The sequence below is a fragment of the Danio rerio genome, chromosome 3, assembly GCF_049306965.1.
Source record: "Danio rerio strain Tuebingen ecotype United States chromosome 3, GRCz12tu, whole genome shotgun sequence".
Classification (NCBI taxonomy): domain Eukaryota; kingdom Metazoa; phylum Chordata; class Actinopteri; order Cypriniformes; family Danionidae; genus Danio; species Danio rerio.
The window spans coordinates 19,739,319-19,765,151 of record NC_133178.1 but is presented as its reverse complement, the minus strand read 5'-3'; the positions used below and the strand labels follow the sequence as shown (position 1 = coordinate 19,765,151).

At 35.8% G+C, this 25,833-nt stretch overlaps 2 protein-coding genes across 3 annotated transcripts; one reads left to right on the top strand and one right to left on the bottom strand.

Moving 5' to 3' along the window:
* The first annotated feature begins 280 nt into the window (after nucleotides 1-280).
* Nucleotides 281-24,219, top strand: rundc3aa (RUN domain containing 3Aa). Of its 2 annotated transcripts, XR_012400931.1 has the most exons (12): nucleotides 281-411; nucleotides 13,487-13,602; nucleotides 13,693-13,826; nucleotides 15,048-15,133; nucleotides 15,224-15,313; nucleotides 15,413-15,493; nucleotides 15,575-15,740; nucleotides 17,705-17,862; nucleotides 17,983-18,102; nucleotides 19,216-19,316; nucleotides 19,684-20,140; nucleotides 21,400-24,219. XR_012400931.1 is itself a non-coding variant. In XM_001922232.8 (11 exons), the coding sequence occupies exons 1-11, from the start codon at nucleotides 332-334 to the stop codon at nucleotides 19,824-19,826; spliced, it is 1,275 nt and encodes a 424-aa protein (XP_001922267.3). In that variant the 5' UTR covers nucleotides 281-331; the 3' UTR covers nucleotides 19,827-20,623. The 2 variants fall into 2 exon arrangements, 1 of the variants encoding a protein (XP_001922267.3); XM_001922232.8 differs by lacking the exon at nucleotides 21,400-24,219 and having other exon boundaries at nucleotides 19,684-20,623.
* zwi (zwilling) lies at nucleotides 7,239-12,956 on the bottom strand. The gene is given in 2 exon segments (NM_001159664.1): nucleotides 7,239-8,596; nucleotides 10,217-12,956. A coding segment is annotated over 1 exon segment (249 nt). The 5' UTR covers nucleotides 12,830-12,956; the 3' UTR covers nucleotides 7,239-8,596; nucleotides 10,217-12,580.
* Nucleotides 24,220-25,833: the final 1,614 nt, after the last annotated feature.

Below are 25,833 nucleotides of genomic sequence, written 5' to 3'. Positions count from 1 at the left end.
CAGTTATTTTCCCCCTCAAACTTACATAGATATATCCTAGCCTACAGCATTCACTACCATTATTTTTCAGTGACGTTAATTCTTAGTTTTTTTCCGCACTTAAAGTAATTAAATAATAATGTGCACTCATCATATGTAATCATATTTAAAAGCTGTAAAATGTGTTTTGTAAAATGTATTTTTTACCTCACGGTTTCTTCAGCAAGATTGTGGGCCCACATGCAGGCGGAAGGAGGGAGGGGTTTGATCCGCGCCGGGAAGCTGGTGGCTCGGTGACGGTGATAATGCAGCCTCGGCCGAGTGAAGAAAGTCAGGCTGTCTCCAGACCGCGATGGCTATGGGTCTAACGTCGAAAAAAACCTCTTCTAGAAACATCGGCGTGGAGCGCAAGAATCTCATCACCGTCTGCAGGTAGCTTTTTTTTGCAAACACCGAATCAACCATGTTTTCGGTATACAATATTTCGTCACATACGTGAGTAAAGCTGCCATAATGTATATTTTGAAGTATGCTTTTTAAATTTAATTTTAATTATTATATATTTTATAAAGTAGATCATAGGATGTAGCATCTTGTTTACATTTTTTTTTTTTTTTTTGCGTAAACGCTTAATATTAAAGACGTCGCCCCTTATTTCAGACCGGAATCCATGACGTCATTCCTTTACATCCACCAGACCATTTTCTTGGTGTGAGGACACGACATACCCTTAAACCACATTCTTCACACACTCAATTAGATTAATATAAAAAAAGAAGAATATATTAGTCATAAATGATCCTCCAAATCTTTTTAAGGCAACACAGTTTTACTTTAAAAAAATTGGCAATTAAAAATTGAGTATCTCCTGAAGCAATAGCCTCAAACTCAGTTACTGGTGGGCCGCAGCTCTGCATAGCTCGACTTCAACCACTTCCATCTCACACTTGCATAATAGTCTCTAGTAGTTTTGAACACCTTGATTATTTGCATCAGCTGTGTTTGATTAGGGTTGGAGCAAAACTGTCAGAGCTGCAGCCCTCCAGGAATTGAGTTTGAGACCATTGATCTGAAGCAACTTTCTGTTGAAGTCAATCAAGCCATTTAAATGGAGCATGCATTCATTTTTCATCCATTCAATCATTTTCCTTACAGCGGAATGAACCGCCAACTTGACACTGGGAAACACCCATACCCACTCATTCACACACAGACACGACAGCCAATTTAGTTTATTCAATTCACCTGTACCGCATGTCTTTGGACTGTGGGGGAAACTGGAGCACCCGGAGGAAACCCACACCAACATGGGGAGAACATGCAAACTCAACACAGAAATGCCAACTCGAATGGACTTGAAGCAGCAACCTTCTTGCTGTGAGGTGACTGCTAACCACTGAGCCATTATTATAATTATTATATTTTCTAGATTAAAATAGATAAAAAAATAGATTAAAATAGATTTAAAAAATTTAACCAATCAACAAAGAAACATCAGTATAATACAACGTCACTATTCTAAAGTTTTTTAGTATTCTAAAGTTTTCACTATTCTGATTTTTTTACTGATATGGTTTAATAATAATAATAATTATTATTATTATGATTTAATACATTTCAAAAAAGGTAAAATCACTATTGCTGGAGTACTTTAATTCTTAAGTGTATTATTATTTTTTTATAACAACATTAAAGGCTGACATGGTGGCTCAGTGGTTAGCACTGTCCACATTGCACCAGATTGCTGGTTCTAGTCCTGGCTGGGTCAGTTGGCGTTTCTCTGTGGAGTTTGGCTCTGGTTTAGGTTAATTAATTAAGCTAAAATGAACCATAGTGTATGTGTGTGAATGAGTGAGTATGGGTGTTTTCCGGTACTGGGTTGCAGCTGGAAGGGCATCGATTATGTATAACATATGCTGGATAAGTTGGCGGTTCATTCTGCTGTGGCGACCCCTGATGAATAAAGGGACTAAGCAAAAGAAAAATGAATGAATAAACAACATTAAAATTACACACAAAAAACTAAGTATACAGCATTTTACCCATTGTTTTGAAATGTTAAACCATTAAGCATTTAATTTGACAGAAAAGCACTGGCAAACTTCTCTTTTGAAACGCTTGTCACCTCACAGCAAGAAGATCGCTGAAGTCCCGGCTGGGCCAGTTGGCATTTCTGTGTGGAGTTTTCATGTTCTCCCTGTGTTCGCTTTTGGTGGTCTGGTTTCCCCCACATTTCAAAAACATGCACTGTAGTTGAATTGAATAAACTAAATCGTCTGTAATGTATGTGTGTAAATGAGTGTGTGTTTCCCAGTACTGGGTTGCAACTGGAAGGGCATACGCTACGTAAAACGTGCTGGGTATGTTGGCAGTTCATTCCACTGTGGCAACCCCTGATCAGAAAGGAAATATTACTATTGCTACTAGAGTACTTTAATTTCTGAATTCATCACTGTTTTTATTGCAACTTTAAAATTACACATAAAAATGTGTATAGAGGTTTTTACCTTTGCTTTGAAATGTTAAGCCATCAAGCGTTTATTATGACAGAAAAGCACATTCAAGCTTCTCTTTTGAAAAACTTCTCTGTTGTTGACATAAGCAGGTTATAATCTCATAACTAAGTAATCTAAGTAATCATGCTAAGTAATCACAGCACATTCTCAAGTGTTAATAACTTTATAAAAATTCTTGGCATTAATGTAGTCCCTTGGTTGTCTTGACATAATTATTAGTAGAATACAGTCATTTACAGAGGCTTTATCTTAACAGAAAGAAAAAGCTGTTTTGTTTTTTCAACCCACATCAGAAGCAGCTGAACTTCAACTCAGCATCAAATGGGAGTTAAGACTGTCCTTTTTCTCCCATATTGTGATGTACGTCCTATTGAAATGTCCTGAAATAAGAGATGATTACATCTTTAGGAATCCAGGTAGTGACTTTTAATTTCAGCCAGCCAGACTCAGCGATCTTTCAATTATAAAATTGCCTCATTAAAGGTCTGATTTCTTTAAAAATCAGCAATCTTCACTGCCTGATAGATATATGATATAAAGTGGGTCTCAGACCAGACAAGAAGCACTGCATTAAATTACATTCCCCCCCGCCATGTCTTTAAAATATGACAGTATATTCTACCCCAGTATTTTTAATGGAGTTTCTGTGCTCACCTGCTGATGACTGACAGCACTATCGTTCACATGGCCTTTCATCTCGTTTCACGCTTGAACAACTAAATGAATGCTTAGGTCAGTTTAACTGAATGTATTGTGATTACATTACCACCTCGATGCTGTAAAAGAAACCTTATGAAACTCAAAATAGCCACATCAAGCTTGCACAGAAAGTTTTTCATTGGCTATAAAACACTAGCTGTGCATATACCCCATTGGATCATTGGAAGATGGGCGTGGCTAACAAAATGAGAGAAGATTGGCAAATGAACGAAAGCAGGGCAGAATTGAGACATAGCCCTGCCCTAAACTGATAGCCCCGCCTTTTAAGGCATCTCATGTGACCAGTAGTCAAAAAAAGTCATTTCAAGGAGGAGGGAAAGTTATGGATTGAAGATTATGAGGGAAAATGAATACGAAAAATGAAGTGTGCAGATACAACAAAAAATGAAGTGTGCAGATACAACCTTTATAACTGGCGCTACTATATACATCAAAAAATTTTTTTACATTTTTTATTTTTTTTATGCCGCCTGTAATGGTGCACTATTCATTGTATCCAGCCCTACGTCACGCACTGTATGCATGCAACCCATTTTGTCTAAGCACACTGACTGTACATGTGTGTGTTTGTGTGTGTTGTTGGGTCATAACCGAAGCGAAAGAGACGCACAGAATTCCATCACTGCCATCTGCTCTCCCATGCTGCTCTAGAGCTGCAATTTACCGGTCAGCCTGTAACACGTTTAGTTAAGTGGGTGTTGAATTATTCATGTTTGGGGGCGCCCCAGGCATAGGCCATGTACAGTTGCTGAATGGACACAGAACACTGTCACTCCTGTTGGGACAGCAGCACCATTGTGTTGTCATAATGGAAGTGCAGTCAAAGAGATGATTGTGATGTGGCAAGCTGTCATGACATCATCACCCCCTATGGTTAATGGAAATATGGGTTCAAGGCAGTGGTGGACACAAATCAAGGAACCCCTATGAAGTTTACTTCAGTAACATTACAATGTCAAAAAATATCTTGCTGTCTTAAATGTTTTAGTGGAAGCAAATTAACATTTCTTGTCATCTCAACTTACAACCTCAACATCAATCAAACTGACTAAAGTTAAGTTAGTATAACTTAAACATTTTTGTTGAAACCTGATTAACTTATGAAAATAAGTTAAAGCAACATCAAATATTTGTAGTCATGACTTTGTCATTGCATTTTTACAGTGTATAAAATAACTTTCTTTTTCAGTGTATAAAATATTCTTTTTATATATTAAAAGCAATTTTCAATGTGCTCATATTTTAGATTAAAATTAAAACAATATCAGTCAATCATTTAACTAAAAAGAAAGTGTTAAAGGGTATTGCTAAAACTGGATATATACTAAAAACTTCGGACAATTAAAGGGACAGTTTTTATTAATTTATTCACCCTCAAGTGGAGATTTTTTTCCCATTAAACACTTCAGAAAGCACATGCGTTTTAAAGTATTTTGGAAGCCATAATCCATTACATCAATATTAAAAACAAATTCAAGATTTCACACTTAGATATTGCTTGATAACAATAGCAGCTTTGGCATGATGTTCCAGGAGAGGACCCTGAACTGAATGAGCATGTAAGGGGGTAAAAGATCAGGTAGTTCTCGAGAGCTCCCCCTGGTGAAGGGGAGATGGGTTGGATAGAGGGATGCTTTAAAAAGAAAAAAGAAAAAAAGGGAGTAATGTTAGTTGGGCTATTTATAGCGAGTTTGGAATTGTCCAATTGGCTTACTAATGATTACAGATGAGAGACCAGCTGCGATCAATCATATCATGTGCTCCTCTTGAAATTAGTTTGTGAAACTTCACAAATGAAATATAAAATATGATATTTCAACCTTCTTCAGTTTATCTTATTTTGTGTTCAAATGAAGAAAGAAACTCAAACAGGTTTTAAACAAGTGGAGGATGGGTAAACGATAGCAGAATATTTTACCATTGTGTGAACCATCCCGTTAATTATATTTCATTCACTTCAGTAAACAGCTCAACCTTTTATAGCAGATTAGGTTAATAAACAACTGACAGGCATAACTTAAATATGAATTTCATTTACAATGTCCTGAAATGCAGCATTATTATTAACTTTTGTGACATCAGTTGAGTGCAAGTGACTTGTATTTGGTGAATTGTTGACTGGAGTCTAATTGTGACCCGCTAATTTAAATCAATGAGCCAAAGATTCAGTCTAAATGGATCATTTGAATTGGTGAATTGTTGACTGGAAACCTGCTCTAAATACATCATTTGAATCGAACAACCATTAACTGAAAAATTGCTTTGATTATATAAATCTCAAAGTTATTTGCTGGAATCTTGCTTTGATTGGATCATTTGAATTAGTGAATCATTAACTGTAGATTCACGCTGACCAGATCATTTCAATCTGTGAGTTGTTTATGGATGATTCAACACAAATTGAGTTATTCAAATTAGTGAATCATTAACTGTAGATTCACTTTGACCAGATCATTTGAATCTGTAAGTTGTTTACGGAAGACTCAACACAGATTGAACCAGATGTATTAGTGAATCATTAACTGTAGATTCACGCTGACCAGATAGTTTTAATCTGTGAGTTGTTTACAGAAGACTCAACACAGATTGAATCATTTGAATCAGTGAATCATTAACTGTTGATTCACTCTGACCAGATCATTTGAATCTGTAAGTTGTTTACGGAAAACTCAACACCGATTGAATCATTTGAATTATTGAATCATTAACTGTAGATTCACTCTGACCAGATCATTTGAATCTGTAAGTTGTTTTTGGAAGACTCAACACAGATTGAACCAGATGTATTAGTGAATCATTAACTGTAGATTCACGCTGACCAGATAATTTGAATCTGTGAGTTGTTTACAGAAGACTCAACACAGATTGAATCATTTGAATCAGTGAATCATTAACTGTTGATTCACTCTGACCAGATCATTTGAATCTGTAAGTTGTTTACGGAAAACTCAACACAGATTGAATCATTTGAATTAGTGAATCATTAACTGTAGATTCACTCTGACCAGATCATTTGAATCTGTAAGTTGTTTTTGGAAGACTCAACACAGATTGGACCACATGTATTAGTGAATCATTAACTTTAGATTCACGCTGACCAGATAATTTGAATCTGTGAGTTGTTTACAGAAGACTCAACACAGATTGAATCATTTGAATCAGTGAATCATTAACTGTTGATTCACTCTGACCAGATCATTTGAATCTGTAAGTTGTTTACGGAAAACTCAACACCGATTGAATCATTTGAATTAGTGAATCATTAACTGTAGGATCACGCTGACCAGATCATTTAAATCTGTAAGTTGTTTAAGGAAGACTCAACACAGTTTGAATAATTTGAATTAGTGAATCATTAACTGTAGATTCACTCTGACCAGATCATTTGAATCTGTAAGTTGTTTTTGGAAAACTCAACACATTGAATCATTTGAATCAATCACTTGCTGACTTGAGAACAGAGCAACCATATTGGCCTAATTGACAAATGAATCATTCAGTTTACAATTAGTTTCAGCAGGTTAATTGAAAAGAATCAGTTTGCTTATGAATCAAGCCCTTATGTTGTGACTCAAAAGAAAAAAAATAAGAAAAGTAGTGGAGTAAAAAGCATGGTGTTATACTTTGGAAAGTACACTGTAAAAAATGTTGGGTTCCACATAAATGATTTGTGTTGGGTCAACATAAAGAAGTGAAGTTAACTTTAGTTTTGGTTTTTACAAATGTAAGTGGATTGAACATAATCAAGTTGTCCCAAAAGAAACCTCAAGAATTGTGTTATTTCAGCTCATATTAAACAAGTAGTTTTAACACAACAAACGTCATTTTGTGTGTGTGTGTGTGTGTGTGTGTGTGTGTGTGTGTGTGTGTGTGTGGTAAAGTAAAGTAAAAGTACAATATTCCCAAAATTAAAATGTACCTAATGTACATTAACAAAGATAAATACGTAGTAAAGGCCTACCACTGATTTCAGGCAAGCTTATATATATATTGTTAAAAACAAAAATATTAAATCAATCTTCATTAATGTCAACAAATATTTATTAAGCATACAGCACAGTGGTTAGAACCGAACTGTCCAAGGTTCTACCATCGGGATGACATAACGTAGGAGTTGTTAAACACATGAAACACATACTATGCAAATGCATGGTGAAAAAATGAACGACAAAGAATGACAAAAATGGACTTCAGACCTTACAGATGATTATAAACACAAAGACACTCTTGTTGAAAAGGGCAGAGGCCTTTTTCTACAACCCACATCCCTCATGCGGCCACGCCAGAGCTGTTTGTAACATTTAACGACAAGCGACACAGGACTTGACAAGAAAAAAAAATCTGAATTACAATTAAAGGCTGCTAGCAAAGAAATCTCAAACAGTTCTTAATTTAATTGGATCACGATTAGCTCAGTTACTTTATATTTCCCTTAGGGGGGACATGTTGTGTCTCTGTCATGTGTCTGTATTTCTCTGGTAGGTTGAGATCAGGAGTTTATTACGTTTTATTTCCTTCACTCTCAATCATCAAACCCTCATTCCCATTGTCATGTCTCTCAGTGTAAATGCTTATTTATGAAAGCTGTTGAATAGTCTATAACAAACTTTAACCAGGTAGAATTTCTGGAGTGTTTAAACTTGCCAATTAGTTTACCCAGAGGGAGGGGGGGGGGTGTAGTTTTCATAGTAAATCCCAAATTGAGCCAGTGTGTTTATCTGAAGCATCTTTGCTAAAACTGAGAGTTGCTGACATTGCGGAGAAGGGTTCTGACCAACAGAAACATGGTTAATTTTACTCCCCACCATAACCCACCCACCGTCCAGTTCCTTCAATGCTAAGATCAAAAGCATTAGTGATTTCGCATTTTTTTTTGGCTGCTTCTTCTACAATGGTTACACATACAGTATACAGTCTAGATCATTGACATAATATAACTAGAGACAGTCACACAGTTTCATCAGTTTTTTTCACTCAGACTAAACAAATGTCAGGCTAAATAAAAAAAGCTTCAAAATAAGGGCACTCATGATACGTTTATATATGTTTGTTGGTTGGTTTTTACTATCGGGATACCTTGAGTCCAATTTAAGATGTTTTGGATTGAGGTTTCCATAAGATCTGTAACAATGGATGGCAGTGGCATTGTCACTAAAGGGCAAAACCACATTGTAGGGTACAATAGGGCATGATGGCTGCCTCCCTGGTCAAAAGTTGAGAGGTAAGAGTTCCAGCAGTCAAAGATCAGCTCTTGTCGATGTTCCCATGTCTTGACTTTCCAATAAAAATGGAATGGCCAGTTTAGCGCATCTCCTTGAGAAAGTTTTCCGGACAGCTGAAGCTAGTAATGTAAAGGTGTGGACTCCGGTGATTCAAGAACTCTGCAAGGATGAGCATTTGAATTCAGTGTCAGTCTTTCAATGAGTATACTTAGCATCTTTAGTTATGTGTAAGACTTCTTATCTGAACCAGAATATAAAAAGTCCCTGTAGCCATTTTACAAAATGGGACTTGTTTTTTTTAATAACGCTTTCCCAGTGTTGTCAGTAGTGTATTTATGCTAACTTCAATCATCTCCAATCCAAATGAAATGTTTTTGAAATTAATGTTTTACAGTTTAGTAGGAAAATATTTTGATATCAGTTGGTGTTTTTTTTCAAAGTCCATCTTCAACCTTATAATCTATGAACAACTCACATCAAAACATGTCTTGGCACCAGCACAATGACCTTTAAGTTTTTCCTTCATTATCAACTTCTTACTCTTAGCAACTTCTAACACAAACAATCATATTCACTTGCTTAGCGTTTCAGTCAGCACATGCTTAACCCATTTAACTAACCTAACTTCTGGTTATAGTAAGCAGGCTTAGTTGTCAAATTCGGCAACTTTAAAATCATGTAAATTTAATAAGCGTTGGCAATTTCACTCTAGGTGGCTTTATTCTAATTTTGGGAGGAATAACTGGACAAGCGTATCTAAAATTGGCTGATAGTGCTGGATCCGCCTAAAAAAAAGGGTACATTAAAAAGTTCAAAATAGAGAGTGGGAGGTGCTTGATTAGTCAAGCTTGGGCCACAGCAGGAAAAGTTGGGTGGTTGATGGGAAGAGTATTGGAGGGGAGGACTAAAGCTAAACAAGAGAAAAGGAGGTGCACAGAATATCTAGATTTATCACAAGTCTGTTGGCTTTAAAATATCTTGGGTACAGTGCAGAAATGCAAGAGTCTTAGAGGGAATTTCAGAAAGGTCATTCAATAGCAAAACATTCTTTAAAATAGTAATGATCTTAAGAGTAAGTACTATTTCATACAAGGGCTTTTTGGCCTGCTTCCAAAGTGGGCGAGACCAAGGACACAAAAGCCAGTTGTTAAGTGGCTGCACATTTGTTTTTCAGTGTCAAATCGTACCAAGACAGTCTTGCTGCCACATTTCTTCATTAGCATTTCAGCCCTTACCCTGCTAACCCCAAGGATTTGCATATCCTTATGTTGTGACTACACTTTACATTTGCACATTTGTTGTCATGCTCTTGTTTTTTAAATTCTTTTGTAACCAAACAAAATGCAGAATCAATTTATTTGGCTGGCTGGATTCGGAAGCTGTCATCCCTGCAATGGTTAGCATTGTTTTCAGGGTGTGGGATTGCCCTGCACCTGTGGACATCACATCTTGGGTGAACCATAAAGCCAAGAAATACATCAAGATTTCAAACTGTCTATGAGGAAAGCATTCATATCAGACGAGGCTGTCATTTGGTGTGATGAAATAAGAAATAAGTGGTGAAGCAATGAAACACGATTATACAACTACAAGCAGCTAAACGGAAATCAAAGCTGGCGAGATCACTGATTCTTGTAGAAACTTGGAACATCAATGCAACAAATGATAATTAGCACCATTTTACAAATCGCTTTATGTTGCATGAGTAATTGTATAATGGCTACAAATAACAGTCCAAAGCATAACCAGCTTTTGAATCTGGATTCATTGCTTACTAACCTGCATTCATGATGTATTCCCAAGTAATGAAATCAAAAAAAGAAACTTGGTCCAAAAGGTAACGTTTTTTTTTTTTTTTTTTTGCAATGGCAAGAAAGCGATGCAAGATTCAGTGAATTATTTCCACAGAAAGTACACTGTGATGATGATGATGATAATGTTTTCTTGGCTGTTGGTGATATTTGCTTTTGTTTTCTTTTTTTCCCAGCTTGGTGATACAGTCCCCACATCCCACACCCAGCACCCTATACCCTCCCCATAGATTTAGCCTTACTTCCCGTTAAAGAGTCTTCCTCTTGGGCAAAAAAGCCTTTCGGAAGGACGTAGACTTGGTGCCTCGGCTAAAAGAGGCGGCACCCATGGAAATCTTCATTTTGCCACTGGTAATAGTGGAGGAGCCCAGGGATGTTGTGCTTTTCCCGCGGGAGATAGAGGAGTTTCCCATCAAAATCTTGGTCTTGTCTCTCTTGATCGATGTGCTTCCCAGGTTCAGGGCCGTCTTGCCCTCAGTGATACTCGTGTTACCCATGGCGAATCCGAAAGTGGTGAAGAACCTCCAGGAGGTCCCCTCAAGCAGCCAGCCTTGATAACCTGACCTGGAGCACGTTCAGGGTTAGATTTTTTCTATGCTCCCTTGGGAATCTTGAGGTCTCCTGCGCCTACAGGATGAGGTTACGGTGGCTCATCGTATGCCCTGGCAGCGTCGCATCTCACCACTCAACACACTCAGGCAATGCCCGGCTGGGTGTGACAGTCCAAACAGCTAGTGTCAGGATGGAACCAGAATGCTAAGCGTGGTGAGAGCAACCCCCATGCAGCAGCATAAAGCACTTGTTGAGCAGTGTAACGTGGGCTTCGCAAGGCCACATACCTCCCCTGTGTGCCGTGAATGGACAGAGGCTGCCGTAGGAGGCCTTAGTTCTATCTGGGGGCAGAGCGGACAGTAGACCGCATTGTACCGTTGCTAAAGCGAGGCACTGAAGAACACATTGTTGAGCAGCACAATCAGTGGTGACATCACTCAGTTCCGTGGCATTGTGCCTCCCTAGAACTGCTATCCAATGCCTTGAGTTGTACTGTACATGGCATTTAAAAAGGTGTTGTTTTTACTGAGGCTGAAACACAAGGATGTAATCTACTTTCCTGTGTTTCATATGTCAGATCCCCGATATGTGTAGTCAATTTAGTTATACCTGAATGTCTTGGCTATGATTGTGCAGTCTGACATAAGAATAGCAGCACAGTGTGCTGTGCCTTTAACACAAGATGCGACTAGGCTCATATCATACTTTCTGGTGAGTGTGTGACCTGCTTAGAAATCCTCTGATTTGTTAAAGAGAGACACATAGAATGTTGAACCATTTTAAAGGTCTATTTATTGACAATTCTGACTTAATTCACTGTTATACTGGTTGATATTGTTTACACTAATGCAAGATTAAGAGGTCTGTTAACAAGGCACATTTTAATTGCAATTAATTTCATAAACTTTTTACTATGACTTGGTTAGTTTTGTTTAACTGGTTAACACAATTCCACTTGCAAGATCCAGATCTGGATCATCCAACTCAAACCCTTCTGCATGTGAACAATAAGAGCCTGTGGCAGTGCACACCCTCACACATCCATGCATGCATGTTCTCTTCATGTACACCAGTTTGGCATCTGGTATCTGAACATATTCTCTCGTACAAGTCTTTATCTTCAAATCAACTAAATTCTCCTTCAGGGACAAAGACATCATTCTTATTCCAAGCTAATTTATAGTACACATACACTTCGTTTTGCCCTTTAGAATGCATTTGTGTGCTATCCTATGGCATGCTGGCAAACACTTGCATCTCACAAGACATCCAACCTTCTTGTACCCTCTACTTCAGAGTCAGTCTTTCTGGAAATATACACAAACACTGTACATATACTGTTTGTAGTTACATTTGTGTCTTTAAGTCACAGATGAAAATCCCAGTAGAGATTCCATTGCTTTTCTTTGCCTCTTTTGAGGGAAGTCTTAACTACAGTGACAGACTTCTCCCCTTGACTTAAAGTGGCCTTGCTCAAAGAACTAGTAGTCTCCCCATGAGTGATTGTAGTTGTACCCACCACAAATGCAGTCTCTCCCTTCCTCAGTTTGGTCTTGCTCCTCGAAAGAAGCGTCTTCCCCCATGAGATGGCCTTTTTGCATTTCATCAGTCTGATTTTCCCTTTTGTAAAGCAAGTCTTTCTTAGTAGAAGAGAAGCCTTTCCTTTTGAGGCTTTTGAGTCTTCCTCTTGCTCTAGATCTGTTGTCTCATCCTTCTCAGTGCTCTTCCTTGCCGTTGAAGTCTTGCTCTTTGTTTCAGCGTATGCCGATCTCTTTTCCATCTATTTGGTCCTGCGCTTGGGCATGAAGGCCTTACGGATGGAGGTTGTAGTTTTGCCTCTGCTAAAGCTGGCTCTGCCCAGGGAGATGGTGGTTTTGCCTCTGGTAATGGTAGAGTCGCCCATAGAGGTAGTGGTGACCCCACGGGTGATGGAGGATTTGCCCATTGTGATGGAAGTCTTTCCCCTGGCTATTGAAGAGCCACCCACAGACAGGGCAGTCTTCCCTTCCGTAAAACTGGTGTTCCCCATGGAGGCATGTAGGTTGTCAGGTCTTCAGAGTCTCAGTGCTCACTCTGTTTCCTCTCCTCTTTGTGTGGGCTAAAGTCTTTGCATTCCAGTGCCCTGCAGGTTGACTGTGCTGGGAGAAATCTGTACACTGTATCGGGACTGCCCTAAATAGATCACACCACTATTTCAGCAAGTGGGTGGGTGGAGAAAGTGAGCATGAGTGTTGGGATACAAGGGAGATTTGCTCATTATGGTGTTACTTAAAAAAAACAACAGGCGCAGAGGTTGGAATGGAACCGAGGCGAGAGGACAAAGGTTGCAACGCCGACAAGTAGCATAGTACTGTTGGCCGAGGGACAAGGACTCCAATTGTGATGGCAGGAGTGGTAACGTGAATATGCCATCAAAAGGGCATTGTCTAGCACACAGGACAATTGGGATTGACCTCAGCAGTTCGCCGTGGCACCGATCCCGAAAACGCCTGTCTTTACATCAGTTAGCATGGCAGCGTTAAGCAGGGCCTGCACCAAAGCTAATACTTGTGTGTCTGTGAGATGCTGACCATACTGTTAGTGAAGCATGGCGTTTAATTACTGGATGGTTTTATGTTTTGGGTAAATTAATCAGTTTTGTTTTGCAGTATAAGTAGGTTAACAAAGCATTACTGTTTTTTCTCAGGTTTTCTGTGAAGACATTGTTGGAAAAGTACACTGCTGAACCTATTGATGACTCGTCAGAGGAATTCATCAACTTTGCAGCAATTTTGGAGCACATCCTCAGTCACCGCTTCAAAGGTACTTATCTACACTACATTTTCAATGGCAAAAGCGTGGATTGGCACTTAATTTTCTGTGTTGATTTTTTTGTGTGTTTGTTGTTATTAGGTCCTGGTGGTTGGTTCAGTTCAGATGGCCAGAGGAGTTTTTGGGACTATATCCGTCTGGCCTGCAGTAAAGTCTACAACAACTGCATCAGTAGCATTGAGAGCATTGAAAACATTAGCACATCACGAGCAAAGGCAAGGCTCTTTCAAACTTTAAGCTTGAAGATATGGCTGTGCAATATATATATACAGTATATATATATATATATATATATATATATATATATATATATATATATATATATATATATATATATATATATATATATATACAGTATATAAATATCTATATATATATATATTTATATATATATTGTATAGACAAAATAAAAAGTCTATCAATTCAATTCATATTATGCTCTATTGTTTATTTCATATTGTAATACATTTTTAAAATTTAAAAGAACAAAATTACACTTCATTATAGGCATGCAGACAGAAACATGAATAACAGCATTGTAAGAAAGTTACAATATTTATAATAATAATTCCTTATTTATATAGCACTTTTCTGGACACTCAAATACTTTACACATTGGGGGTATCTCCTCATCCACCACCAGAGCGATACATACAATTATGATACGGGGAAGGTTAGGAGGCCGTGATGGACAGAGGCCAGTGGGCAAATTTCAACCCCTACTTTAACTCTACGACCACAGAGAGTCAGGACCTCAGTTTAACGTCTCATCCAGAAGACGACGCTCACAGAGCAGAACAGAGTCCCCATTCACTATACTGGGGTGTTAGGACCCACACAGACCACAGGTTGAGCAGCCTCTGCTGGCCTCATTAACACCACTTCCGGCAGCAACCTAGCTTTCCTATTAGCCCTGCTTAGCTTCAGTAGGCAGCCATGTGAGAGTTGCAGAGAGCTAGCTGCCGGCTATTAAAATTACAGTGTTTACATATTGCATTTTATTTTGTGATATTTAAAAAAAAACATTCTTTATTCAAGTGTTTTATATTTAATTAATATTTATTTTCTATTTCTATGTTTCCCCCACAGTCTAAAGACATGCAGTATAAGTAAATTGGGTAAACAAAATTTGTGTGAATTCAAGAGTGTATGGGTGTTTCCCAGTACTGGGTTGTGGCTGAAAGGGCATTCGCTATGTAAAACATATGCTGGAATAGTTGGCGGTTTATTTCGCTGTGTCGACCCCTGATAAATAAGGGACTAAGCCTAAGGAAAATGAATGAATGAATTTACAGAAATTGTACTATATTGTTATTTGAGATATTTGTTATATCGTCAACGGCCTACTTGAAGCTCTCCATATTTACCCTGTTGAAGTGATATGCTCCATATGTTTCTCTATTTTCCTCTTCAAATGCACTCTTCTTGTCCTACAGGGACGAGCCTGGATTCGTGTAGCTTTAATGGAGAAGCGTTTATCTGAATATGTAGCCATCGCATTAAGAGACACTCGAACTACCAGGTCACAAATCTACATGGTCAATCAAACTGGTTTTAGAGTCTTTAGCATTTTCAAGTCATTTTAAACCATAAATGTATGTTTGCATTGCAGACGATTTTATGATGATGGTGCCGTAATGCTAAGAGAGGAGGCTACTGTACTAACAGGGATGCTTATTGGACTCAGTGCCATTGACTTCAGGTAAAGCACAGATCTTATTAACAAAACTTGGTTGTTGTTTGTTTCTGAATTGTAGCATTACGAGAATAATGGTCTGCCTTTCTTCGTTGCCACCATTAGCTTCTGTCTGAAAGGAGAGGTTTTAGATGGGAAGACGCCTGCAGTTATAGACTACACACCTTACCTGAAGTTCACTCAGAGGCATGATGTTTTATTAACATTTATTAGTTAAAGAACCAAAAAGCCTGAAGCTCACAGTGCCCTATATAATTTATTGTGCAGCTATGACTATCTGAGCGATGAGGAAGACCGTCGCAGTGTGGACAGCAGTGCTAGTGATGAGAGTGTTGCCGAGCATCCTTACATTCCTCTGGTCACAGACGAAGAAACCTGGAGTAACAAGTGCCGAAAGATGGAGCAACGATTCAAGATTGTTAATGCTCAAAAGGTATCATAAACATCTGACAGGGTTCTTACAGGTCTTGGAATTTCTGAAATATCATGGAATATTAAAAGGTCTAATCAAGACATCCAGACATTGAAAGTCAGGGAATTTTAATATATTTATTTATTATTTAGTCATGGATTTATTAGGAATAAATAAATAAATAAATAAATAATTAAATATATATATATAAATGTGTGTGTGTGTGTGTGTGTGTGTATGTATATATATATAAGTGTGTGTGTGTGTGTGTGTGTATACACACATTTATTTATTTATTTATATATATATATATATATATATATATATATATATATATATATATATATATATATATATATATATACACATACACACACACACATACATATATTTATTTATTTATTTATCCCTAATAAATCCATGACTTAATAATGAATAAATATATTAAAATTCTCTGACTTTCAATGTCTGGATTAGACCTTTTAATATATATATATTTATATATAAATGTAATTTTTCTATACCACATTTTTTATCACATTGTTTCACACTTGTTCTTCTAGTTATGCTATTTTTAGATCCATTTTATTCCTTTTATGCTCATCAATTGACAATCACAAACAAATTTAAATTATGTTACTAATTACTTGGCCCATTGTCTGAACTCCTGACACCTTCATATATTTTTGAAACACAATTGAAGACATTTTAAGGTGAACAATGAGAGCTCCTTCATCTTACAAAGACATTAAAAGTCCAGAGACATTCAAAATAGGGATGCACAATTTATCAGCAACCATATCGATCTCGGTCGATTAATGACATTTTTTATTGGTAAAGTTATTGCTCGGATAACAAAATTAGGCAGATATTTAAAGTCGATAAAATGTGAAGTCCACTGTATGTGTTTGTTTTTACAATTATGCAGAAAATTTGAAAAAAATATATATTTATCTGCTAAAATATGGGCAAAATAAATATGAATAAAAAGAGATATCGGTTATGGTATCGGTCAAAAATTGCATATCAATATTATATTTTATTATATTACATTATATTATATTTTGGGATGGACAAAATATGAGTGGTCATATTGATATCGGCCGATAGATGCCCGTTTTAAAGTTATCATTATCGGTCTGACAATAATATTCGGCCTATAATTTAAGGCCGATAAATTATGTATTATTTTCGCATGTTTAACCACTTGCTTGCTTCCTGCCACTGTTTTATTATTTTATTGGTATTTTGATTTTAGTTATTATAGTGATTTGGTGGCTTTATGATTTTTTTATGTATAAAAGAAAGTTGGCCTTAGGGTAAGGTTTTAAAATTAAACCAGTTGTTCACTGTATGTGGTTGCTTTTTGCTTTTGCAATCATGCAAAAAATTATTTTAAAAAATTATAATTTTTTTATAAATATATATATATATATATATATATATATATATATATATATATATATATATATATATATATATATAATATAAATATATTTCTCTGCTAAAATCTTGGCTATTCACCTCCGAATCTAAATCGGTATCAGCCAATAATTCCATATCTGTGCATCCCTAATTCAAAGTCCATGGAAATACTAAAAAGCATCCTCAAAACAGACCACATGAATCAGAATATTATCAAACCACGAGAATACTTTTGTGCACACATAAAACAAAAATAACAACTTTATTCAACAGTTTCTTGTCTTCAATGTCAGTATAGTGCATTAAAAAGATTTAGTTTTTTCAAAATCTGTGGTAAATAGTTATTGGATAGTCAGTTTTTTGATCAGTGAAAGTAAGGGAAAAGTCAGGAAATTTGTCAGAAATATTTGATTTAGAGTAATTTCTCTCTGTTCCAAGATGATCTAGCAACTAATAGCCAATCTAAATCAGCTAGTCTTCACAGCTACCAACAATTTACAAAAAAAATAAAAAAAAATAAAAAAAAACATGCATTTAAACACTAGCCCATGTAATTGCAGGGTTATTTGGAGGAACTGGTGCGCTTAAGGGAGTCGCAGCTGAAAAATGTCGAAACTGAAAACAAGAGGCTAGATGCTAAACTAGAGGAACTACAGGTCCAGAGTCAACAAGAGAAGAAAGAACTGGAGGCCATCATACTGGAGCTACAAGCACAAATGTATGAACAAACAACACACACACACACACACACACACACACACACACACACACACACACACACACACACACAATGTATATATGTGCCAATTTGCATGCATTATTCTGGTATGTTTTGCAGCACTGGCATCATTCCTTGTGAGCCTTCTCATTTGGTAAAAGGCCTATCTATTCCACTAATTAACCAATGGGCAACTGCACAAGCCACAAACAACCAAGGAAATGTAAAGCTGTTTCGTAGGTAAGCAAAAAGTTAAAATTCTAACAATCAAACCACTTTAGAAAACATCTAGGAACAACATTCAATATGACATTACAGAAATTTTTATCGCAATAACTGGGACAATATCTGCTGGTATACATATCCTGTACAAAAGCAGTGTACAATGGGTGACACTTTAAAATGAGCATTACCGCCGTGCCTTGCACAGCCGCCACTCTAAAGGAGTAAGAACGTGCTTTTAGGGATTACTGCAGTTTGAGACTATCCCGCCAGGGTTGCCCGAAGAGGATGTGAACGGACAGAAATAGCCTATACAGTAGCTGTACCTACTCTGCTATTTGTAAATAAAGATAAACAATGAAACACAGCATTATAATTCCTTCATTGATCATTAAAAACTAGTTAACAATCTTTATTATCATTGCAAACTTGTTAACTGCAATGAATTATAGACAAACTTTGTGGTGGCTTGAGAAAGTCTAGTCTGAAAGATTGAAGTAGTTTTGAAGTTTAAATAATTTAGGTTGTTTTTAAGAAGTTTGAAACGGTTAGCATGATGAGATAACTATATATATATATATATATATATGTTAGCATATTTCTAGAATGGATTGCCATGTTTCTTGCTAAAGCGTTGCTTGCTTTGCCTTAGCAAGCACTTGTTCTGAGTTATTCAAAATGTAAATTTAATTTTTTTTTTTTGTTTTATTTAATCCTTGTGGTTAAGGAATGTGAAGTGATTTTGTTGAGTAATGAAACATGTTGGTTCTTGTTAATAAAGCAAAAAGAAAAAGAAAAAATAGAAAAAAAAATTCACAATAACAGGTCACCGGAAGTTTATCAGTATGGGAACAACACTAGCTCGGCATATTTTTTTTTTTTTTACTAGCTCGGCATATACCCTATTGCTATTTTATGTTGAAGTGTTTTTAGTAGATGGCATCGCCATCTACTGGATCGTCATGCATAATACAGTGTTTTTATAATTGTTTTGGGTCCATATACAGTATATGTGGATTGTTTTGACAGCATTGTCATCTGTACATAAACTTTCAATGACATCTTTTCTATTTTAATACATTTGCAATTTTTTATTGCATCCTAATCATAAATTTATGTGTTTGGGTTTAGGAGAAGTTTCCACAGTTTGGACCTCTCAGCTGATTTAAGTTTGAATTCTGACTCTCAAAAAGAAGATGGCAATCAAAATGGAGACACGGTCTGGTCAGCAGGTAAAAACACATAAAATGCTAGAATATCTGAATACTGATTACTAAACACCAGAAAGAATCTACACACTTTTTCTGTCATTTTTGTGCGTATTTTTAAAAAGAATCTGTGGATTTATGCAGAACCATTAGTTTGGTAAACAAAGCTTCAGGAGGTCTCTCACATAAAAGACAGAAAATATTACTTTACAAATTGTTAATGCATAAATCATACTCAATTCAATTACTGAAATTATTATAAAAACTGAACACATATATTTACACACATTTACACGAATAAATATATAGATTGAATGATGGGCTCAAAAATCAGCAGAAATCCTCAGAATGCAATTAATGTTGTTTTGCTTTTCTTTTCTCTTGTCTTCAGCTAAAGACAACACTCCCTCTATGCTTGGTCTATGCGGTTCTTTGGCTTCTCTTCCCAGCTGTAAGTCTTTGGCAAGTCTTAAATCCAGTGAGTATTTGGTCAACATCAGCACAGAGCCAAGTCCTGCCCTGTCCCCCAGCTAGAGGACGCCAAATCAACCAACAAGACCGCTGTAGTTTACTCCAAAGAAACATACTGTAAACAACCATCCAACTAACATCGCCCCCAATGTGAATTGACCAATATATAATATATTATAGGTATGCAGCACAAGGGAATTTTCCCAAGTTTTTAACCCCTTCAGATCTGAATCATGTTCCAGGTTTCAGAAAAATGTAGAAGTATTTTTTCCCTGTTCTTAAGGCTTCCATAAATGACACCAAATAAAATAATTATAATGTTAATAATCTTTAATTGACTTTGTTGTCCATCTTAATGGACATCAATGGACACCAGGGCCCGGTTTTTCAAAAGTAATCCACTAGGATTTTGGATAAGGGATTGGATCAAATCTTGAAAATGGGTTTTTCAAAAGAAAAAACGGATTACATAATCGGATTAGATCACGTAATCCAATCTTTGTTTTGATCCGGATCAAACCTTTAGTTTGGGTTTTTCTGACCTTTTTTGTAGGATCTGGATCACTTTGATCCAAAAAACATGGATTAAACTGATCCCATCAGAAGGGTGGATTTAGCGTGGATTTCATGCCTAAAATGTAATGAAAACTTAAAAATTTATTAAATAATACTATTTTTGGATCATGCAGTATCTTACGAGATATACTATTTATTCATAAGGTTTTCATTTTATTTGTTCATCTGTCAGGCTATAGTGATTATTGGCTTTAACGTATTTAGCCTTTTTGTATAGGCCTACAGCAAAATAGAAAGAGTTTGGCCTCATTAAATAATCCCCCAAACAGCTGTCAAAACTGACCAAAAACAATACATTTTATTCCGTCACTAATTGATATATATATATATATATATATATATATATGTATTCATCACAATGGAAAATATTTTTCTTGTATGATGATAGCAATGATTACAGAATAAACAAAAAATGCAAGAAATGGCAATGACTGATTTTTGAAATCTCTTTCAACAATTGCAAAAAGAGACTAAAAGGGCAGAAGCACAGCTTCGCCTGGCAGAGAAACAACTGACTCTAACCAAACTGCAGCAAACCAAGGCCAGACTTGAGATCCCCCTCCTAAAGGATACGCTTCACATCAGATGAGGAAGTCTGAGATTATTGTGGAGTTTTTGACATTAAGTATTTTTTAAATTTACATCTATATTTGAAACTTATTATAAATATCCTCAATGTACAGTGTTTGTGTTGTAGGTCTCAGATGAGCGGACTGCTGGAATAGGATGGGGTGGGCTTTTGATTGTTTTTCTTATTTATTATTATTATTAATTTAATATTTATTACATTTTCTTAGTTTTCATTAAAAAAAAAAAAAAAAATTATATTGACCCCACGCTGGCTATTCTACTAGTCGCTCTTTACATATCTATAGTTCTACATTGTGATTTCCTATCCTGTTTGAGCACTGGTAATCCAGATTTAGTGATCCTGAAAAGTTCCTATCCAGATCAGATTGATCCAATCCAATGTTGCTTTGAAAAACTGGCTCGCAAAAACAGAATTACTAAATCTGGATCAATTTGATCCGCATTAAACCTTTTGAAAAACCGGGCCCAGGGGTCTGTTCTTTGTATGTGGATTACTCAATTAGCTGGATTTGGTTATTGACGATTTGACATGATCCAGAATCGTTCGTTTTTCAAAACTCATCCAAGAGTTGTTGTCAGGAGCAGGCTTATTTCATATAAACAGGATTAAATTGCCTCATTTCAAGCAAAGGTAATACTGAAAGTATGTACCGAATTCTAATATTTTCTTACAGTAGTAACCTATAGATTGTACACTTGGGGAAAAAAGTAAAATAGTATAAATAAAAAAAGTTTATATATACACATAATTTAGAATTCATTAATTCCTTCATTTTCTCTTGTGCTTATTCCCTTTTATCATTTATAATAATTCATAATATTTAATAATAAATAATTCATGATATTTATGTTTATATACAAGTTTAAAAATATATATATAAATAAAACTTAGTAAATAGAAGTACAAAAACGGGGTGCTTCTCCCCAAGGGGATCAAAGAGAACATTTGTTAATGTATTTATTTTCTATTTTTTATTAATTTTTTAGATACAAATGCATACTATTTAAAGTTACCAATCCAGCTTTAGTAAAGTTTGTGTAAGATAATAGACATGCGCAATATTAAACTGTTTTTTTTTTTTTTTTTAATAAAGGAATAATTTATGCAGTCATGCATATATATTTTGACAGCTAACATTCTGGTGATTTGATGCTTTGCAAAAGTTGCAGATGCCTTTACCAAATATCAAAATGCTTTTAAAATTAATTTAAATTCCTTACGCCGATTAACAAACTAAAATAGGCCAAGACTACTAACTTATAATTCAGAAAATCTGATCTAAAATGTAAAACTAAATAAATGGCTAAATACTCTTGACACATGAAAGTGAGCCTGCAGCTCACAACAAATGTGGAAAGTTGTTGTGTATCATATTAAACAAACCATTTAATACAAAGTTTATTTTAATTTTGCTCACAAGGATAATTGAATATTAATCAGATGATGTCTTTACGCTGCTGTGCCGTCAGCCAATCGTTGCATTGCTGATCGTGATTTCTAAGATCGATAGATCAGTCCTTCACAACACATGCAGAGATCTCAGATCAGTTCATCCACACATTTTAATCTGATTCGCGAACTTGTTTGAAGAACCAAATTAGCTTGAGATCAGTGATCAAGTTTTAAAGATCCAGCATCTGCCAAATCATCTTAGATTACTTAGGTGAGGTACAAAGAACAGAGCCCAGGTCCAAACACCATTGCAATGGAAAAACAAATAAAGATAAACAATATTTTGGAATATTGAAGTTACAACTTGAACAATATGCCATTTTAACTTTAATTTTGAGATTTTTGTTTTATTGATGGCACATTATTAGAACTCGCTGTCCATCATAATGGACAGACATATTGAACTGTTTTTTAAATTCATGATCTAAAGTTAGCAATTCTACAATTGATTTTTTAACTTTAATTAATCCTTCTTTTCTCTACTCAATCTATGAAATAATGGCAAACATATGAATAAGTGTGAATAAAATGTTGCTTCTGTGTTTGGAACAAAGTTATGCCATGCTTCTCCTTAGCAAAATGTATATTTGTTTTAAATTATGACAGGCAGAGCCTTACTGCCATTTGATTGAATGACAAAAGTCCACTGTCATGAACGGCAGAAAAGCAAAATAAACAAAAAGCACTACTTGAGATGTAATGCCCATTTTAATGGACACTGGGTCCAAAAGGGTTCATGAGTTTAGCATCCAGACTTCAAAATCCCAACCCTCCATTTTATTAGCTTAACTTGCCAGTTAACTCTTCACTCTCGTCTCCTACCCTTCAGTACAGTCTTCATTGCAATGGTTTGGTGTTTTGGTGTAACATTTCCAAAGCCTTATTTTAGAGCCCAAAGACACACAGCAGCTCATTTCTGTTGGTTTGAACCTATTAGTTACTGAAATCTCAGCACAAAAGGCACAAAACTCAGGACTTTGCCCTAAATCCAATACAGTTTATTGTGCACATGCATAGTGACGCATCTGAGCACAGATCAAATCTCTGATCTAGACAAATCACATAAGGTTGCACTGATATGGAATTTTTGATAAACAATAATTCTTTAGAATTTGAGGCTGATATATTAGTAAATAATTATAGATTCACATTTTTCTGCCTGATTGCAAAAACAAATGGGAAACACATACAGTGAACAACTGATTTTATTTGTAAAACTTGATTTCAGATAGTTTGAAATGATCTCTGAACTTTATTAAAAATAAAGATTTAGTTTTTTTTCTTAAAATAAAATCTACTGCCTGACAAAAATAAAAGCATAAATAAGGTCACTGAACATTAACCAAAATCAGAATAACAATAGAAATAAAAAAGTGGTGGGCAGCAAGCATGCCATGTGGTTCAACCAGCGGAAATAATACATCATTTATCTGCTTAAAGATGTCAGTCTAGTTTTGCTATCAAGCCGATAACAGTAACATTAAAAATAGCACTCATCGACTGATATTGATATGGCCTTTATATCATGCATCCCTAATATCACACTCAATACAACAGTAGTTATACTGTCATATAAGGAGAAAAAAGGATGTGGACAGAATGTATTTGCATGTGAAATGCGCTTTATTAAGACTCCATGTACTTGCCCCTTTGACAGCTCTATGACATGACTGCAAGTGTTGTCAGCTCAATACAATTCTTTTGTCACATTTACCTTATCGGTGGACAGTGTTTTCAGTTTTCGGCATGCATACAGTACATGATTGTCTGTTTTGTTATGCAGTGGCAGTGCTCTGCGGTTTTCAACTGTAATAAACTATGCTTTTGTTATCTCAACTTAAACTCGTTTTTATGAATATTTCAAAGCACACACATCACTCTTTCTAATCCCAGAATGCTTCGGGGCAAACAGTCAGAACGATAGGAGGGACCACTCGACCTCTAGTGGATATTGTTTGTAATTGCTTTACTTTATGATTAGACAGAAAAATGAGTCATAGTTTAGTTAGGGTTAGCACTTTTTAAGGAAGGAAATGAATGGTTTGATCAGAAAAAAAACTAATTGTGCATTTGATAATACAAAAATACAGTTGGCACACTGTAAAAATGCAGGGTTTCACAATTCATTTATTGTTTTCACAACACAGATTAGTTATGTAGACAAATGTAAGTGCTTCAAACATGAAACAGATAAGTTGTGCCAAACAAAATCTCAAGAATTGTGTTGTTTCAGCTCATTTTAAATAGGTAGTTTGAACAAGCCACAAATGTATTTGTTTGTACAAGCAGAACAAGACATGATTTACTCTGATAAACATCAGTAATTAAATACTGACACACTAGTTTTTCTAGCACCTGTATAAAGTCACAGTAAAGCCTGTTTGCGTTTTGATGCACATTTATGTTGTCCCAAAAACATCACTGCAAAAGCATATAAGGTTTGAGTTTTGTATTTCTGCAAGCAAAATACGGTAATAAGTTCATTTTTCATTAACATCACTCAGTCCATATTGATTTTGTTGGATAATGTTAACCAGTTGCTAGAGCCAGTCTTATGTGTATTGTAAGATGGGCCTAAATTAATTGTATGTTAAATATTTGTAGGCATTTTGTAAATGTTCTACTGCTACTATATCAAAGCGTGTTTGTTTTTATTAGTAATATGCAATGCTAAGAACCTAATTTGAACTAGGGCTGCACAATATAGCATTGCTATCGCAGTGTGTGCATCCACAATGGTCACATCACATCACAGGACATGCAATGTTATTTTGGATTAGAGTTGATCAGCACAACAGTTGATTTGTGGAGTATTTCCAGTTTAACAGAAACAAAGAGAAAGTTTATCATTTGCATGTGTTTTAAAGGCATTTCAAGAGAGATTGAAGCATTCAGGCACAAAAAAGTTCACCTTTTGTAATTTTAATTAACAATGATTCTGCGTAATCATTAATACAATGAAGTCTGGACATTGTTATTTTACATTACATTTGATTATTCAATTTCTGTCTCAGAATACTGTTTGACACTCCAGAAAACCATAACGCTGTTAGTTTGACTTTTATGATTAAGATGATTTTGTAGGGGAATGAATTATGGATAAAACAAATAATAAACAAATAAAATTCTACAACAATTTTAACAATCTTTGCATTTTGTTTATTATTTTTCATCCATGATTCATTCCCCTACAAAATCACCATGATCAAATTTAGGATTTCTTTCCAAAATAGTGCTATTAAACCATCTGGTAAAATTGCATCAAATACATATCACAGAAAATATCGCTGGAAGTTAGCTCTCTGCAACTCACATGGTCACCCACTGAAGCGAAGCAGGGCTGCGCCAGGCCTGCACTAGGTTGCTGCCGGAAGTAGTGAGCAAGGGGCGCTCAACCTGTGCGTCTGTGTGGGTTCTAACACCCCAGTATAGTGAAGGGGACACTATCAT